We start from the raw sequence: 18277 nt of genomic DNA on the forward strand, positions 1-18277 counted from the left end.
CCTTAACCCCAGCACTCGGGAGGCAGAGATGGATCTCTGTGAGTTTGAGGCCAGCCTGGTCTACAGAGCTAGTTCCAGGATAGCCAAGACTACACTGAGAAACTCTGTCTCAAAAAGCAAACAAACACAATCTACATTTTCTAACTCAGAGGCATAAATAAAGGACCATTTTATGGAATTTTAAAAATTCAGTTATGTATGGTTTAGACATTTGATGCACAAATAGTTTCTAGCTCCAAGGAGAACCATTAGATTAGAAGAAGAGTTATGGGCAGGATGCTGACAGGAACGTTGACGGCATCGTGAGGGCATTGCAACTATCATGGCTACTAGCAACCTAGTCTAATGGACTCATCCTCATAATATAAAGAAAAAAATAATTAAAATTTTTGAGATTCATAGAACTTTCATGTCACAAAGCACTATTCATCTTTGGACAGTTTTCCAAGTCAGATTAAAAATGTAAGACCCGACAACACCTGCAAACCATACTGGGGAGAAATAGCAGTTGGCAAGGAGCTTGTAGCCAGGTCCTGTTTGGCAGAACCTGGGTCAGCCTGCAGCTGTGGGAGCAGAAGAGAGGAATGGTGGATTCAGGCATGGAAGGAATTGGAGCTCACGGGACATGCTGTATGTGAGGAAAACTCAACCTGGTTCCAAACTGGTCCTACCATGGAACCCGAGGATCCACAGACCCTTGGGCGGCAGTTCACTGTAGAGTAAGGATAATCACCTGGGACTATTTCAAGACCTTCGTCACCAGCCTGAGCCTTCCAGGGAAGTGCGGCCTCATATTTCCCAGCAAGGACTTGCTCACCCACCCTTTCCCTCAGCTCTTCATGTGCACGCCAATCACCAGCATATGACCGTTCAGAATTGCCCAAACCAACCCAGGAAGCACCTATCAACCCAACTCACCGAGAGACGCTCCCGATTGTTTTGGTCGGCAACATCCGTGGAAGGGATCTCATCGCTTTTGTTTGTGGTATCCCCGATGTCAGTTGCTACAGTCCAGTCTTCAATTGGAGACAAGAGAAAGAGGAAGAATATGAAGTCATCAATAGGCTGCCAACATACACAGGGTCACAGCACAACCCAGAACAAAGCAAAGCAGAGCCAGAGAGTGCTGATCACTGTCAGGACAGCCTGGTTGTGCGGGGATGGGCCTGACTGCTCAGTTAAACGCACAGCGGGGATGGAACTGCACTAAACCAATATGGATCCCATCTCCCCATCACTGTTCTGCTGGTCATTCTAAATCCACTTTTAGATTTCTTCTTTGCCCTTCGGGAAGCTTCCCCTCATTAGTGCCCATCTTTAAAACAACCGACGGGAGCCATGGCTGCTTTTCACATGAAAATCTTTGGAGGGCAGATCTGGCTGCCAGTCTTAAAGCTGAGAAACGTCAGCAGGAGAAGGGAAATCATGCGGCTTAGGCCACATGGAAAGAAGCAGTCGGAGCTACACAATTACTCAGACTGTAAGAAAACCCTGGCTGCTGGGCAGGAGCATCTCACTGGGGAACAGAACAAGGGCTTAGGATGCAGCCTGGTGTGCGCATCACTGTGGAACTAAGACCCACAACAGAATCTTCAGAAGAGTGCAGACACACCAATATTCCACAATAAATAGGCCAACATAATAATGAGCCACACAAGCATGTCTTCATTGAATCCATACATCTCAAAGTTGGCTGGCATGTTCTAGATGGGTTTTAGTTTACACAGGTTAGGTGACTGATTTTCCACAGGCAATCAGAGAATTTATTCTTTTTTTTTCTTTCTTAAGCAATTTAATTTTATTTAAATTTCCACCTGTAATAATTCCAGAGGAATGTTCCCCATGAATCCACTAAAATCTTCCTCCATTGTTCTAGAATTTATTCTTAATATTACCAAGTACACAAACTTCTTAGCAACCTGATTGCAGACAGTGTTGTTTGTAAGCATCTTTGTTTCAATTCTAAGCGAGAACATTGCCCCTCATTTTCAGCCGGCGAAAGCCAGTTCATTAACTCGGCCCCAGCCAAACTCCCCTTGGTAGAATCATCGTGCTGGCTTTAGGGCAAACAATTCAAATTACATTTTTATTAACAGCATGTTCCTTTGAATGCGAGTGAAAAAAAATAACAGAAAAAGCACTTATTTTCTCTGTTTGTTGTTGTATTCTTAATGCCAAAACTCGCATTTTAGCAATGTTTATTTGGAATATCTTAAACTCGCTGATTTCAAACATAAGCAGACATCATTTATTTACTAATTTTTCTTTGTAGCATAGCCAAGTAGTCAGGCAAAATTTAGACCATTTTAAATGTCTCTAGTTTAAAACCATGACATCTAAGCCAACATGCCCAACGTGGGAGCTGGGGCCACTGGGGAGATAGCATTTTTAAAGTTTCAAAGTTACTGGAAAGAAATTCAAAACACAGTTTTAAAATGTAAAAATCACTGTTCAAACATCATGTTGTCAAGGATAATCTGAGACATGTTTTTCTTAAAGTCCTAGCAGTTCAAATAAAAATACATATTCAAATCACCTGTACATGCCACAGCTTGGACGAAATATAGATTAGCATGCATACACAGAGAAAGGCAACGTAATTCCCAGTTAAAGTTAGCTGGAGTTAAATACACATTAATGGGCATAGGGTGGTCCATAGGAAAAGCTTATCCGATGGAGATCTTTACAAAGTGCACACTGAGTATGACCATTGTTGGTGAAGGGCACGTTACAGACCCAAGCAATCAGGAACGTCAGATAATGTACATGTAAGTTAAAAGCTAAAGAACAAAGGACATTTAAAAATATAACGTTCTAGCTCATTTTAATTCTAACTAATTTTAACCATTTTCAATTATAGTCCCAATCTTGAAACAAAGCTTGTCACTTCTCTCCATTCGGTGGCTTTGTGCTCACAAGGGTAGCTGGGAAATCTGCACTAAAGGTTCTATAACCATCGTGCACCCTTAGCGTTTGGTCAGCAAGTGAAGTACAGATGAGCAGCTCAGCATTATGAGGGCAGCTTTTTGGCTCCTCCTCGTCCATGTTCCTAAAAGGACTTCCCTTTTTTCAGGTGCTAAGCCTGTCCAGCCCCAGGGAAACTGGCCTGCCCTCCAGGGATGGCCGAGTAAGTCAAGGCTAAGCATTCCTGCTTCCCAGTAAGAAAGATGAGATGGAGCACGGTTGGGTCAATCCCTTCACAGCATCAGCACACACCACAGAGGGAACCAGTCCAGCAAAGCTGGTCAGTGGATGGCGAGATGTGGAGCAGAGACAGCGAGTCTTGATGGCACAGCCCGGTCCTGGCCAAGCTACCCAGGCAAGCACTCCCTTTGAAGCTCTGTGCCCGAGCTGCCTTCTGCATTATACAAGAGACCATTTCATATGTGTTTCCTGGCCTGGTCTGAAGGTGATCCACCTCCCCTCCCTTGGTTGTCATGGCTTTTAAACAGGTAATTAGTTCCCAATTACGGAAACAAGACGTCTGCAGGAGCAGAATGGATTTACGACTTCCAAGAAGAGAGCCTGGGAGAGGAAGTGCCTTTTACAGGTACTGTAAATACCCAGGGGAAAGAGCCGTCAATACTGGGTGATACTTGAGATGTTATTTTGGCCCGTGTAGCACTTAAAAATGTGTATTTAACTCAGCTTACAGGTCTTCTTCTAGCTGATTTATTTCATTATACACAAACATTTAGAGAAATTACAGAGTGAAGAAACACGATAGCTACCTTCATAGAGGTCTTCAGGGTAGTTTGGGTTTGTCTCTGCAAAGCAAAACACATTAAAGAGTTGTAAGTATGCATTTTAGAGGGGAAAAACCTGCTTAGCTCTACCAAGCAAAATGTGTCACATACACCCTGAAGGTTTGCAGCCAGATAGCCTGTCTCTAAGGACAAGTCTCTAAGAGCTGTGGCTGTGATCACCCTACAGATTAAACTCTCTCCTCTTTCCTCCAATTCCATACCTCAAGGAAAAACAGTGAGAAACCAATTTGGAAAACAATTAGCTCACTTTGGCCACTTCTCCTGTGCCATCTCCATCACACAGGGTTATGCTAACCATAGTTTGGATATTTTTATTTCAACGATGGTAATTGTCATAGTACTTTTCTTACTCTGATGTTTGGGGTTACTGTCAGGTTATGTACCCCAGAACCATTTACATCCAGGCCCATGTTATCAGCCTTGCATGAGTGCTTTTGTTTTTCCCACCCTCCTCTTTAGGAACGAGGAAGGGTTGAGGGTTTCCTTGTCCCAACAACACAGAAACATTATATTTCCCTTCTAAAGTCATTGACTAAAACGAAGTGATAAATACGGTTTCTACCAGAGATAAATACAAGCACATAAGAAATTTCTCATTTGCACAGCTGCGAAACCACCAACTTGATCAGAATCTCTGTGATCACAGCTACCTGGGTCTGTAAGAAAGTGAGCTTGGCAATACACCTCATCCTAGCATTTATGTGATTTCAGAATTAATTCCCTCAGAGTCTCCATACACGTCTAGTCTTTGCCTATCAACAGCAAAACTTGTGGCCATAAAGTTCATCCAGTCTCCTTCTGAGCCACGAGCGGAAAAGCAGCATCAAAACAAAGTGAGCTGTGCCAGCTTTCAGCTCCCGAGCTCCCCAGTGAATAATAACCAAGGTTAGTCCGAGCGAATAAACCAGTGGAAACGGCCCTGGTGCTCCAGTTAGACTGGAAGCGTACTTCAGTGAAAGAATTCCTGTTTGCCGGAGGAAAATGGCGTGGATGGCTGTGTGTTGTGTTCAGTGCAGGGTGCTGCCTACGACTGGGCAGTTCACCTTTCCTGTGCACCTGTCGCTGGAGCCTATGTGAACAGCATCACCCAAAAACGCACATTATACAACCCGTGCATCCACCTATGACCAGACTGTGTTAATTCATACAAAATCAAGAAGATTTCAGTTACACGTTGAGGACTTTTATCACTGCCAATATCATTTTGAAGTAGTTTTGAAATACACTATCAAAATATCTATCCTTTAATTACAACACGGCGTAAAGGGGCCGGCCGACTTGCGGGCGGCCCTGCAGGAAGTCTAGGGATCATTTGGTGAATTCAGCAGTGAGAAGTCCCCAGAGCTGCACCTCCTGGCGTTCTTTGTAAGACCTCCATTGACCTCTCAACCCCTTCTTTTGGAGAGACCCCACGCTAAACGTTGTCCTCCACAGTGGTGGTTCTGACTCCCTGCTGACGGAATGTTCCACAGGCCCAAGGGAGAAGTCATCCATTGAGCTGCCAGCCAGTTATTAGCTCGGATCCAGCACCCTTGGCTGTCTTCCCACCCGCCCCTCAACACACAGTCTGAGTCTGCCAGGGCCTCTGTCCTCAGACTTCACTTCAGGTGCCCTGGGGTTTTCTTCCAATCTGCCCTGAAACCCTTTTCCATACCCTGGTCATCCTTTCCCTCCATCTGTCAACCCAGCATGGCTGTAACGCCACCCTAAGTAAACTCAATCCCAGACTCCAGAGTGAGACAAGAAAAGCACAAAGACACAATGGCCCAGACACTCACAGGAGAGGAGCCTCGGGTCAGAGGTCACGGCCCCAAACCAGAGGGACCAAAACCATCCTATTCCTGTATGGAAGCAAGAGTCGGAGAATTCTAATTTCAAACCCACATTAATGGGTCGAAGAATGTAAGACATTTTGTTCCCCAGACATCAGCATGGTTTATAACTATAGAGTGTCCCATTGGAAGTATGAAAAGAAGAGTTAGTCTGGCATTGTGACCATCCCAGATAACCAGGGTTGAAGGGCATTCCTACAATAATGGACCGGATCTCCCAGCTCACGCAGCACCAAGGTTTCCCTCCGGCCGGATATGGGACTTGCTTTCTGAATCCTGGGAGCAGTTGATGGGCTTGTTTATTCTCAAATTCTCATGGATCCCAAAAATGGGAGGAAAGGGACACCACCAAACACTCTCACACACGGGGACACCACCAAACATTCTCACACACATGGACACCACCAAACACTCTCACACACGGGGACACCACCAAACACTCTCTCACACGGGGACACCACCAAACACTCTCTCACACACATGGACACCACCAAACACTCTCACACACGGGGACACCACCAAACACTCTCACACACGGGGACACCACCAAACACTCTCACACACGGGGACACCACCAAACACTCTCACACACGGGGACACCACCAAACACTCTCACACACGGGGACACCACCAAACACTCTCACACACGGGGACACCACCAAACACTCTCACACACGGGGACACCACCAAACACTCTCACACGGGGACACCACCAAACACTCTCACACGGGAACACCACCAAACACTCTCACACACATGGACACCACCAAACACTCTCACACGGGGACACCACCACTCTCTCACACGGGGACACCACCAAACACTCTCACACAAAGCCCCTATGAAGATCCAAGAACATGAATTAAATTTAACAAAGCAGATTAGGGATATAGGAAAAGTAGGATTTCATGTAGGATCATAAGTAACCAGGTTAGACCACAACCTAGAAGACAAAGCCTTTTCCAGGCTCGTGATCCCTGCATTGTGTCCTTGCCACCAGGATCAACTACAAAACAATCAGGCCCCCTTCAAACTTGCTGAAAACAGAACCTTTTTTCCAACTTCCTTTTCCCAGCTACACGAGAACCATCCCTGCTCTTCCACCGTGAGTCCTAAGGTCTAGGATGAGATGGAGGGCCTGGCAAAGAGACGCTGCAGGAGCAACAACCACGGTATTTGCTGTTGTTCCCTCCCAGACACACGTAACCAGACCTACCGAGTCATAGCACAGACGTGGTTCCTAGCCTACGGAGGCTAAGGCTGTATCGTAATTTCTAATTGCTCTTAGTAATAAACACCCAAAGTCAGATATTAGGGGTGAAAGCTGAAAGATCAAAGAAGCAAAGCAGTCAGTCACTAGTTCTTATCGCTGTGAAATCCTCAGGCCTAGGGGGATTGATTTCCTGTCTCTACCAATCCTCAGACTGAATCCTGAGCTCCTGTCTCCTCCCGCCTTATATTCCTCTCTCTGGCAGCCAGTATCACTTCCCATCTTCGCCTCCCTAGTGCTGGGATTAGAGGTGTGAGCCACCACTGCTTGGCTCTGTTTCTCTTTTGGACTGATTTTGTCTCATGTATCCCAGGGTGGTCTTGAACTCACAGAGATCCATCTGCCTACATCTCCCTAGTTCTGGGATTAAAGGTCTGTGCCACCACTGCCCGGCCTCAATGGCTAACTACTGTGGCTAGCTCTGCACTCTGATCTTCAGGCAAGCTTCATTTGCTATAGCACAAACAAAATATCACCACATAAGGCCAGACATGGACATACGTAGACTCGAGTTCATGAAAATAAGATAACAATTCCTCTTTACACTTCTGGCGATGGACAATTTTTGAAAATATCCCACTGTTTTTCCTCTTATGAGATAGAGTCTCACTGTGTATCTCTCGCTGTCCTGGAACTCACTCTGTAGACCAGGCTGGCCTTGAACTAGCAGAGATCCATCTGCCATTTGCCTCCTAGAGGCTGAGATGAAAAGCACTCACCACCACACCTGGGTGTCCTGCCAATTTTAAAGTCTGTTTTCTAACTGGCTCCTTTTCTTGAAGTCTAAACAATGCTCACTATCCACTTACATTCAGTGCAATGGTAAAGCTAGGGACCCTTGCAGACGCTCAGCGCTGAAGGACAAGTGAGGTGAGCCGCACGTGAGAAAACAGTTCCACCAGAGAGAACGAATGAGCAGCATCCGACCCACGCTGCAGCCTTACAGTGGAGTTGGAGAAGCATCTTGTGGTTTCTTTGAATATACCTGGCCCAGCCCAACAAGTGGGACACTACCCGATTAGAACAGCACACATGTTTGAGATCCAACGAGGAAATATGGAAATCTAGGCACTCCATCCACCCCCCCCCCCAACACACACACACTGGAGTTCTGAAATATCGTTTCATCCTGCACACACACTCCAGCGGCATCTCGGTGTCACAGCTGAGAGAAACTGAGGTCCGCAGACAAGCTGATCTCCTGGCTGAGTTCTGGCTCCTGAAGAGTAGCCTCAGATTCTGTGGGACGTGTTTGCTTTGACTTGAGGGATTGTGTTCAAGAGTTATGGGGAGAGGTCAGGGGTCCGTAGTGGCCCTAACTTCCAAAGGGAAAAGAGCTTGGCTTTTTTGTATTAAGGGCACAGATACAGGCCATCAAAGTTCCAGAATAAACTGGAAATGCCTGTGCCTCCGGAAGTTTGTGCTCCGGGCACGAGGCTTGCAAATGGACACCATCAAATCAATGTTTTCCTTTCTTGACTCCATCAAGATAAAACTCTTACCAGCACCTCATTCCATGCTGAACAGCCTAAAGTCCCCACTTTAGGGGTCCCCCCCTCTCATTGTTCATCATTTTGCCTTTTGGGTTTTTTCTATTTTGTGTTTTTGGTGGGGGCAGGGGTTGAGGCAGTGCCTCACCCATGCTGCCCTCACATTTGCAGGGATCCCCCAACCTCTGCCTCCCAACACGAACATGCTCAGCTCCATCTCAGCTTCCAATATCAACCATACCTCATGAGCAAATCTTCGGGCTTCTAGAAATTTGTCTGAATAAATTACTATGACTTGTTAAGCTACAAGATTGGACAGTTCAGTGGAAACCCAGTCAGAGGGTAAGAAAATAAACAAGGGAGAAAGAGGTAGCCTGAAATCAGCCATCTTGTGTACCGCACACACCAAGACAAGAATGCCGGGGCCAAAAGGACGCCTGCTTCCTTCTTTTAAGCTTTTGCCTCACTACTACCCTTAATTTTTTTTAAGGTTTATTTACATTGTGTGTCTTAATGTTTTGCCTGCATGCATGTCTGTGCAGCGCATCCTCGTGGTGCCTGTGGAGGTTCGAGGAGGCCCTCAGAGCCCCTGAAATTGGTGTTACAGATGGTTGTGAGCCACACTGTGTCCGCTGCAAGAGCTGTCTCTCCAGCCCCTTGAATGCTCTTCAAACAAGTCTTTGCCTTCAATTTTTTTTCGCAGACTCTGTGATCTTTAGAAATATTCCCAAGAACCCTTGTGACAGGAAGAGCAAAATACATATTCCAGTTTCCTGGTGGGCGGTCCTTGCCTTGGATGAGCAGTATTTCTGGCTTGTGACCAGCAGCCTCCAATGGTCAGGCTGCCCCCTCCTTGGAAGAGCCTGGGCCCAGAGACTGGCTGAGGGGGTTAGTCCTTTCTCAGCCACCAGTTTGCTGAGAGTGCAGAATCTCCCCTTTCCTGTAAGAATGACTCTTCCACAGGATGAGGGAGTGCAATGGCGCTGCTGTGGGAAGCCCTCAAGAGCCCCTCCAGGTGAAATCAGTTAACCTTAGAACTCTGGAGACTCAGAGAACCGTAAGGATGAATCTTCATTATCATGGTTATCACATGTTTGTGCCTGAAACAGATTCTTGATTTCCCTTGGCAGGAAAGTATGTGGGACTCTGTGCTCTCAGTCCCAGGACGAGAAATGGGTCCTGATTAATGGTCTAAGGAAACAGTGGGGCATTGCAGTCTACTCTTCCTGGATTTGAGAGACACATATGCCGCGTGTTCCTCAGCCTGGACACAGCAATCCGAAGTCTGCTGCTCTGGGCCCTTCTACGTGCTCTGTGGAGAGCACCAGCTTGCCCCACATCGTGAATTTTTTGACCAAACAGCAACTGGAAGAAACTGTGGGAAACACTTCCCGTATTTATAGTTTGTCCCTGACACACATTTTGCACGGGAGACAACCGCTTCAGAATTAGGGAGCAGAAGTCGCTACCTCCCCCCGCTGTGTGAATGAGCAGTCTGAGCTGTGACTTTCTTCCTGAATGAAGCTTCGAAACCAGAGCGTCACCATCCAGTGTTCTGGCGAAGTCTGACGAGCTTATTACACATCTTCTGTAATAACATGGCTGAGCTGAGTCTCCCTCAACCCGTGTGCTCACGCTTAAGAAACACCTGACCTGCAGTATTCTTGGAATTTGTATTAGTTAATCTGAAGCCACTCATAACAGGTCCAAATCCCCTCCTTGTGGCAAAAAGTAAGTTATTTTCCTATTAACTTTTGTTCCAAGGCTTCCCAAGAAAGAAGCCCACGCTACTTCTAACCACTGTTCTGCCTCCATGCACGCTTGCCTGCTCTTGAGGAGATTCTTCTATGTGCAGGACTGAATTCCAGTGACAGCCACATGCACGGTCAAGTTCACCTGAGATGAGTCTAGATTTCAGGCCTGTAGGCTAAATAGGATACAGCAGAGTCACTGGAGATGTATCAGCTAACCCCACATGGTAGACACATGTGTCTGTCTGTACCCAGTCTCCGTTTTCCTTCCCGTACTGAAACCTTCATGACCATCTGCTGAATCCATCCTTCTTGCTGCCAAACCCAATTGGAGGGCATCATTTTAATCATTGTAACAATTTGCTATCCTAGATGAATCTGTGGAATTTTCTGGAAGGATATTTGAATAGCTCCTTCAGTAGATCCTGATGAAGTATCCTCATTACTAAAGAAGTGTGGCTTTCTTTCTCTCTCTCTGCAAGAGACAGCATTAGAGGCTACTCAGCAGGCAGCTGTGGAGCCAAGCATGTCTGAGAGGTTTGGTGCTGTATGGAGTAGCCATTAGGCAGGTGCTTGTCCCCCCTTTTACCTGGGCCCTGAGCGTCTAAAGCAGAGGCTTGCACTTCCCACCTCGCTGGCAGAATTCGGGGAAAACTCTGCCCTCAAATACTTTTATTGTGCACTGGATTTTCCTCCCTCTTTATCCAGAAGCTTGGGCTCAGAGGTACTTTACCACTTCCCTGTGTAAGTCTCTAGAATCTACCCTATAAGGAGAACCTATAGTCAACATTTATTTCTCAGAAAGGGTGGGTGAGGAACTCCTTGTAATGTCTGAAGTTGTTCCCTTTCTGTATTTCTTTTTGGAGTGGGGCATAGATGTGTGTTACTGTAAGCAGAACTTCATATTTTTCTAACTTTCTTTTGCAGTTGTGGCCAGAGAGACTTTGCTCTCAGTATTTGGGTATCTGGCTATTACTTTGTTTTATTGAAAAATCACTGGGTGTGATGTCTAACAGGACCTTTGGTGTTGTTAGAATTCAGTCCAATAGCCAATTGCATGGGGCAGCTTGGCCCAATGAGTGTGGTCTTCTTTTGAATGCCAAGCACCCTTTTTGCAAAGCACAAACTAAGTTTAAGATTCCAAATCCAGACACCAGGTCTGAAGTAATCTTCTAGAAGGATGTCATGAACAGGGATTGGTCAGAGGTTCAAGTCATATTTCAAAGTCCCACCTACCCACTACTGTTCTCAATCAGCAGCTTTCACTAAAGAGATATTCCCATCACCTGTGCTTTCTACGTCTCTTCAGCCAGGTTCTGCCTAAGACTGGGGTAGGGATACTCATGGGACGTTGGAGTTCATCTGTTAGAGCCAGGAGGGAGGCACCCATGGAGAGAAATGGGACAGGAACTGAAAGACGGTGCTCCTACTTATCTCTGGCTTGTGGTTTGAGCACTTTCTTTAATTGAGAAGAGTGACTGAATCCTACACTACCGTAACCCCCACAGTCTTGAGAAGTCATTGCATCTGCGTTGTTTCTCAGACCTCCAGAAAGAGCTGACACATTGTTCAAACCTGCCCAGATTCTGGAACAAGACAAGGGAAAAGCAGTCTTCTGGCTTCAGTAACTGACATGGGAGCAAATGTGAGACACTCAGATGGTGTGGGATAATCCTTCTGTGCACTGTGAAGATTTGTTGCCGTGATAGGTTTCATAAAGAAGCTGACTGACCAATAGCTGAAGAGGATAAAGTTAGGTGGAAAAATCAAATTGAGAATGCTGGGAAGGAGAAGAGCAGAGTCAGGAGTCACCAGCCATATGCAGAGGGAGCAGGAGGTGAATATGCCATGCTAATAAAGGTACCGCCACATTGTAGCCCATAAATAAGGAATAAGCATTGACCTAAAATGTAAGAGCTAGTTAGTAATAAGCCTGTGCTATTGGCCAAGCATTTGTAATTAATGTTAAGCCTCTGAGTGATTATTTGAGAGTGGTTGTGGGACAGGAAAATACTGCCTACACTCAGAGGCAGAACTCACAAAGAAAATGGTAAAAACTACCCATGTCATCTAGTTCACCTTCTGGTGCCACAAAGTTCTAGAGGGAAGAACAAGGAAGGAATTACTAAAGGTTCTTCAGGTAGTGCTATGAGCTACTCTCACCCAGTAGTCCCCACAAAACCATTCTGAGGGTGTCCGTTGTGCTCCCTGAAAGTGATAGGCTCCGAGAACCAGAACTGACAACAGTCATGGAATGTGTTAGCATTTGCTTCACCCTCTCCTCCTCAAGGAGTTGGGTCAAGGGATTTCAGGGATTCCCCTTGGACCATATGGCACCAACAAGGGATGAAGTCTCTATGGGGACTCTCATGTACTGGCTACCTGGAACTACAGAAGGACCCCAGTGACATGAAGCTCCTTGTGGAGATGAAGAAGTCTTCCTAGCTGAGTAGAGATGTGTTTGCTCCTCTCACAAGGACTACAGAAACAAGGACTTTGTAAGAACACACAACAGCATCCTGGGAAGAAAGTCCACTGATACTATGGAATGTTCCCAGGTCTGCAGGGTACCAAGCGACTGTCCTCCTTCTCCATAGCACTCTGATCACCTAGGGAACTGCAGGGCTAAAGCTTCAGCAAAGTCTAGGTCTAACCCCAGCAGAAATAGGGCAAGGAGGAGGGGAACCTGACCATGATATCAAACCCAGTCTTAGTTTCTATCTCTGCTGTGATAAACTATTTTTAAATGTGTCTTTATTTTATGTGTACGGGTGTTTTGCATGCATGTATGTCTGCCATGTGTATGCTTGGTGCTCACAAGGGCCGGTAGAGGGCATGGGATCCCCTGGAACTGGAGTTACTAGCAGTTATGAGCCACCATGTGGGTGCTGGGAATAGACATCCCTCCCCCATGTCTTCTGGTGTAGCAGCCAGTGCTCTTAACTGCTGAGCCATTTCTCCAGAGCATGGCAAACTGTTTCTTAACAAGGATTCTTTCTGTGGCCCAGAACAACTGAGTCTGCTACTCACTCAGGAGCAGGTCCTCACCCTTGGCTACTGCCTGGATGTCTTAAAAAGGAAAGTGCCAAAGGCTAACCTGAGAACCACTAAGTCGATAACTAAGGTCAAGCCTCAGGAACACACACCAAACCACTTGATAGTCCCCCGCTGACTCTAAGGCCTAGCAAGGCCACCATTCAGGGAGTCAAGGACACCTGCTCCTGGAAGCTGATCTTACAGGGACTACGAAAACCAAAGATAAAATAAAATTAGCACAACTTCCTCAACTTCCTCAGTGTGCGAGACAAACCCTGCAGCTCTCTCCGTTTCTTTCAGCAGCTGGAAGCTGCATCTTCCACTTTGATCATGGGCCACACCAGCCAAAACCAGCTTACCTCTTAAAGGCAGGACCCAAGACGGCCAACTGCAATGCCTGCAACCTCGCAAAAGTTCCTTCTCTCTTTCATGAGCTAGGCCAGGTTTCCAGTAACTAACGTTTGCAGAAGGCACTGGGTCTTGTGGACAACTAAAGACCAGATGGCACCTGTCACTCCACAATATGGTCCTGGGTGGGTCCCTGTAGACAGGTCCCTGTAGTCCAGAGACCTCGCTGTGCTGAGTCCCTCTAGTGCCAACCTCACACCCTCAGATCTTACACATGGCACCCTGTGTGTGAGCAGCCTAGCTGCTCCTCTAGCCCTGCCCCCTCCTCCAAAGCAAAAGCACAGGGTCTGGCCCCAGGCCTTTTCCACTACCCAGAAACAGTGGCTAAAATCTCAGCCCAGGCCCAGGCTGGCTGGCTGCTTCAAACTTGGCAGAGTTTTGGTGTAGAGAATTTTTGTTTTAATTTATGTTTTGATTTCTTGCTGTATTCTTCATTCTCTGTCTCCTAAAACAAATCCCTAAGCGGAGCGACCATCCACTACAAAACTCAGTTGACTGAGGGACCCAGCCCTCAGGGACACCAGAACCGCCATGCTCACTCTTCCAGCTTTGTCTGTTAACACAACCGACACCACACTGAGCCAGGGCTGCTCGTCCACATGGTGATTTGGACTTTATTCCTTTCCTTCCTTCATAATCACCAAAAATGCCATCAGTGAAATCAGATTAATTCTCACCACAAGGTTCGTGAGAGCTAGGCATCACAAATCACTCCCTGATGACCGCAGAAACGCTGAAGGAATAGAGTCAGACTTGACCTTCAGCTGTCCTTAGTGTGGAATGCACCACCAGGGATGTGGCGGTTATATTTCTTCTCTCTCTCTCTCTCTCTCTCTCTTTCTATTTGTTTCTTTAATTTTAAGGTGGTTGGAAAAGAAAGGAATCAATTCCAAGGACGGTTGTTATCTGAATGCTATGACCGCGAATCTCATAAATATCCAGCCAGACTCCATCCCACAGCCGACTGAGGTCAATCTCTAATTAGTCACATTGGTTTATGGCCCACTAGGGCCCTCTATATCGACTGTCACCCAAGACCAAGTCTCCATAATTTTCCCTTTCATTTATTATTCCTTGATTGCTGGCCTTTGAATAAACAGTTAAAGACAACAGTAAATCAGTCTTTTCTCCAAGCAGATATTAACAGTTTGCTTGCCTTTCCTTCTATACTGTGTGTGAGTGCCCAGCCCTGTGCATTTTCGGTATTTGTAGCTCTGGGGTCCTCATACGAACGCACGAAGGCGCCAGAAGAGGGCTCCAGGTGTCTCCCTCTACCGCCCTCCACCTTATGTCTTGAGACAGGGTCCTTTACTGAGCTGAAGATCCCCTTAGTTAGGTGGCTTGGCCAACAAGCTCTCAGGATCTACCTGTCTCTCCTCCCCAGCACTGGGGTTACAATCACAAGAGGCCTTGTGTAGCTCTGACATGGATGCTGGGTATTTGAACCCAGGTCGCTCCGCTTCCGCAGCAAGTACACTTGCCTTCCTGAGCCATCTCTGCTGCCCCATATTTTTATTTTAAAGACAAAATAAAAATGAGTGAGTCCCAGGAATAAGGAGGAAGAAGAAAAACTTCACAAAATTTAGTTTAATTTAGGGCCTAGGCACCTGCTGTCAAGCCTGATGACCTAAGTTCCGTCCCTAGGACCCAAGTGGTGGAAACACAGAACTGACTCCTATGAGCTGTCTTTTGACTTACACACACACACACACACACAGACACACGTGCACACACACACAAATAAAGCATAATATAAATTTAGTTGAATTTTTGCTTTTTATAAATAAATGTTTTCTTAACTAACTGAGACATACCCTGCCCCAATTTATAATCAAGCCAAAAAGCAAAACTAACAACTGCTGCATTAGAAGGAGGCCACAAGGATGAGAGAAGTCTAGTTCAGCCAAATACTAGCGTCACAGAGGAGCGGTCAAAGGAAAACACAGCAAAACCCATCTAAACCAGCCCTTCAGTTGTGACTTTCAAAGGGACACAGACGTGCTTCTCAGAACTTTCAAACTCTGGGCCTTCACGTGAATCAACTTTCACCCCCAAAGAGCTCTAAAAGGCAAAATCCAAATACAGCCTAAAGTTCAGGGAATTATACCAGCCCTGTGCCCTATTCTTCTCGTGACAGATGGACCATAGTCACAGAAGATGTCAACGCTGGGAAGCCTGGGCAGAAGTTTCCAGAAACTCTCTGTCTACAACTTTTCCATAAACCTAAAATTACTCACTAATAAAAATTTTACTGAAGAACAAACAAAAATCCGCAGTCCCAAGATGGAGTTTCTGGCTTTGTTCTGAAGCTCTTGCTCCCACAAGGACGCAGGAAGAAAGAAGCTCGCCCATCTAGAGATTTACTACAGCAAACACAGGCAAGCAGCTAAACTCTCAGCTCGGAGGAAGATTTAATGAGCATGACCTACAACAACCAGGGCTGTCTAGGTGTCGCATCTGAGCGGTGCTTGTTTTACATACTCCCGCAGCAGGGCTGTTGGTAAACCTGACTTAACTAAAACTACACTCCCAACATGCTCACGGACGCTGTATATTTAGAAGAAAGAGGATGCACAAAGAGGATGACTGTACTCTTGTTTATTGTCAGACAAATTCCCTTTGCAGGAACGAAGGCAGCCTTGCAGGGATCAGGGATCACCTGTGCCCACAACGCTCCCTTACAAACCCCACAGGTAAAAGCTGTCCAAACAGCTGTTGCTCCACACCTCCATGGTTCTCTTTCCCCTTTGCTCTGCCACGTCACTGGCGTGACTTAGACTAACTCACCGCTTCTACAGTGAAGTGCTCTAACACACAGGTCTCAACACGACAAAGCAGGCTAGCCCTACAATGAGCAATCACCTGAGCAACAAGCCACAGCGGACGAGACACTCTTCTGAAGGGCAGTAGCTGGAGTGGCAATGGTGTGACCTCTGCCACACTATCGCTGCATTCCTGACGGAAGCTTTCCTGCCACTCGAGCAGAGCCTTCTCCCCTGATAGAAGGATTGCTCACCACAGCCGGGTAAGCAAAGGTCCCCGTATTGGTTTTTAACCCATTAATAAGAAGGTGGTTTTCTGACCCCAATTGGATATGAGGGTCAAAAATAACTCTTGACTGTTTTATGAGTGACCAGTTACTCTGCTCCTGGTTTTCCATGGGACTCAGCACTGCTGATGGGAGATCTCAAAATACATAGAGACGACGTTAAGAATAATCTCATGGTTACCAATGCTCTCCCTCAGTAATCCCGTGTGGATCTGATCACTGCTCATATTGGCGCATGCCCTGCCTTCTAGGGGTCACGCTAGTTGCCTTTCTTGACACAACTTCATCCTGTGAACACTTTAGGCTGATGGTCTTTAGGAGACAACATCTCACCAGGGTTTCCAGTTCCTAGCTGTCTACTCTCCGCACTTTCCACTAGGAGCAGATGCCCGGTGTCACCAGTGCGACATTAAAGCCAGGCCGATGGCTTCCACACCCAGTAACTTACTGGGCCGCTCTCCCCTCTCCCCAGGTGTAAAACCTCCAGGTACTCACCGTAATCAATTCCAGGTCGGCCCATGAAGTGGGCGGAAATCTGTCTCTCGTCCTTCCCGTACTCGTTCTTAGCCATCAGAGTGTAGTCTCCGTTGTTCATATGAGTGGGATTGTCGAGCTGGAGGCAACCGTGGTACTCCGTGTGGTTGGTCACATGGATTTTAGTGCAGATGTATTTGGATTCGTTCAGTATTGCCCCATTATAGAACCACTGGAGCGTGGGCTTGGGGTTGCCTCTCACAGTGAACGGGATGCACCAGTGGTGGTCTGAGGTTGGAGACTCGAGGAATGTGATGGACGGTGCAACTGAGCAAAGAGAGAAGGAGTGAGTAGCACCGGGCAGCTCGGACTCCTCCCTACTGCGCTCTGCGTCATTAAGAAGGGCTTTTATTTAACCATCATTTAATTTAAGAAAACCCACGATAAGCAACTCTGGGTCAGTCATTTTGTATCATCCGACCGCTTTAGCTCACTACCAGGACTTCAGAGAGCAGCTTGCCCTGCTTGTGACTCACACAACACAGTGAGTCTCTGTGATAAGAAGTGCTCATTGATGTCCACTTGGGCTTTGCTCGTACACACACATATGCACACACACACACACACACACACACACACACACACACATCTTAATATTATATAAATTCATCATTAATAATGAAAGACACTTTTTTCATTAGCAGTTCTTCCTTAAATAATTAAAATAGCTATAAAATTACTAAATTTGAAAATGGCTTGGGCAATGCTCCCTGATTCTCGGATCCCATGGAACACACCCTAAACCGGATCAGATGAACCCACACAGTGACTGTTGCTGTTGCCATTGACTCGTCAGCTTGAAGCATGAGAACTTTAAAACCACTGCGGCTGTTGAATAGCAGACTCACTTTCAGATGTGCTGAATTATAGTGTGGTCCAATTTTATGAGATTCTAAACGTCCATGTTTTAATTCCTGAAATGTCCAAGGTCTAATTTAGGCTTGACAAACAGCCTGGCCATCATCTGACTTTAAATGTAAGCAGACCCTTATGCTTTGGGGATTGAGAAGGAGCGAGTGGTCTCTCAAAACGGACTGCTCGGGACGAGAACCAGGGGCTGGCATTTCTTAGTTAAGCACAAAGGAAAGCCTGAAATACGCAGTCACCACCCATGGACAGCACACGCTGCTCCCGCTACGT

The 18277-nt window shown here is 46.5% G+C and overlaps 1 protein-coding gene across 6 annotated transcripts in view; it reads right to left on the reverse strand.

Moving 5' to 3' along the window:
- Positions 1-18277, reverse strand: part of LOC121453299 (BDNF/NT-3 growth factors receptor) — a 328350-nt gene that overhangs the window by 254374 nt on the left and 55699 nt on the right. For all 6 annotated transcript variants that reach the window (XM_041659956.1, XM_041659957.1, XM_041659958.1 and 3 more), the window contains exons 9-11: positions 17099-17404; positions 3732-3767; positions 919-1016 (exon numbers count right to left, since the gene is read on the reverse strand). In XM_041659956.1, coding sequence (XP_041515890.1) covers positions 919-1016; positions 3732-3767; positions 17099-17404 — 440 coding nt within the window. The remainder of the gene's footprint in view (positions 1-918; positions 1017-3731; positions 3768-17098; positions 17405-18277) is intronic.

This window comes from Microtus oregoni, unplaced genomic scaffold (assembly GCF_018167655.1).
Source record: "Microtus oregoni isolate MIOR12 unplaced genomic scaffold, Mior012 000011F_ref0000422, whole genome shotgun sequence".
Taxonomy (NCBI): domain Eukaryota; kingdom Metazoa; phylum Chordata; class Mammalia; order Rodentia; family Cricetidae; genus Microtus; species Microtus oregoni.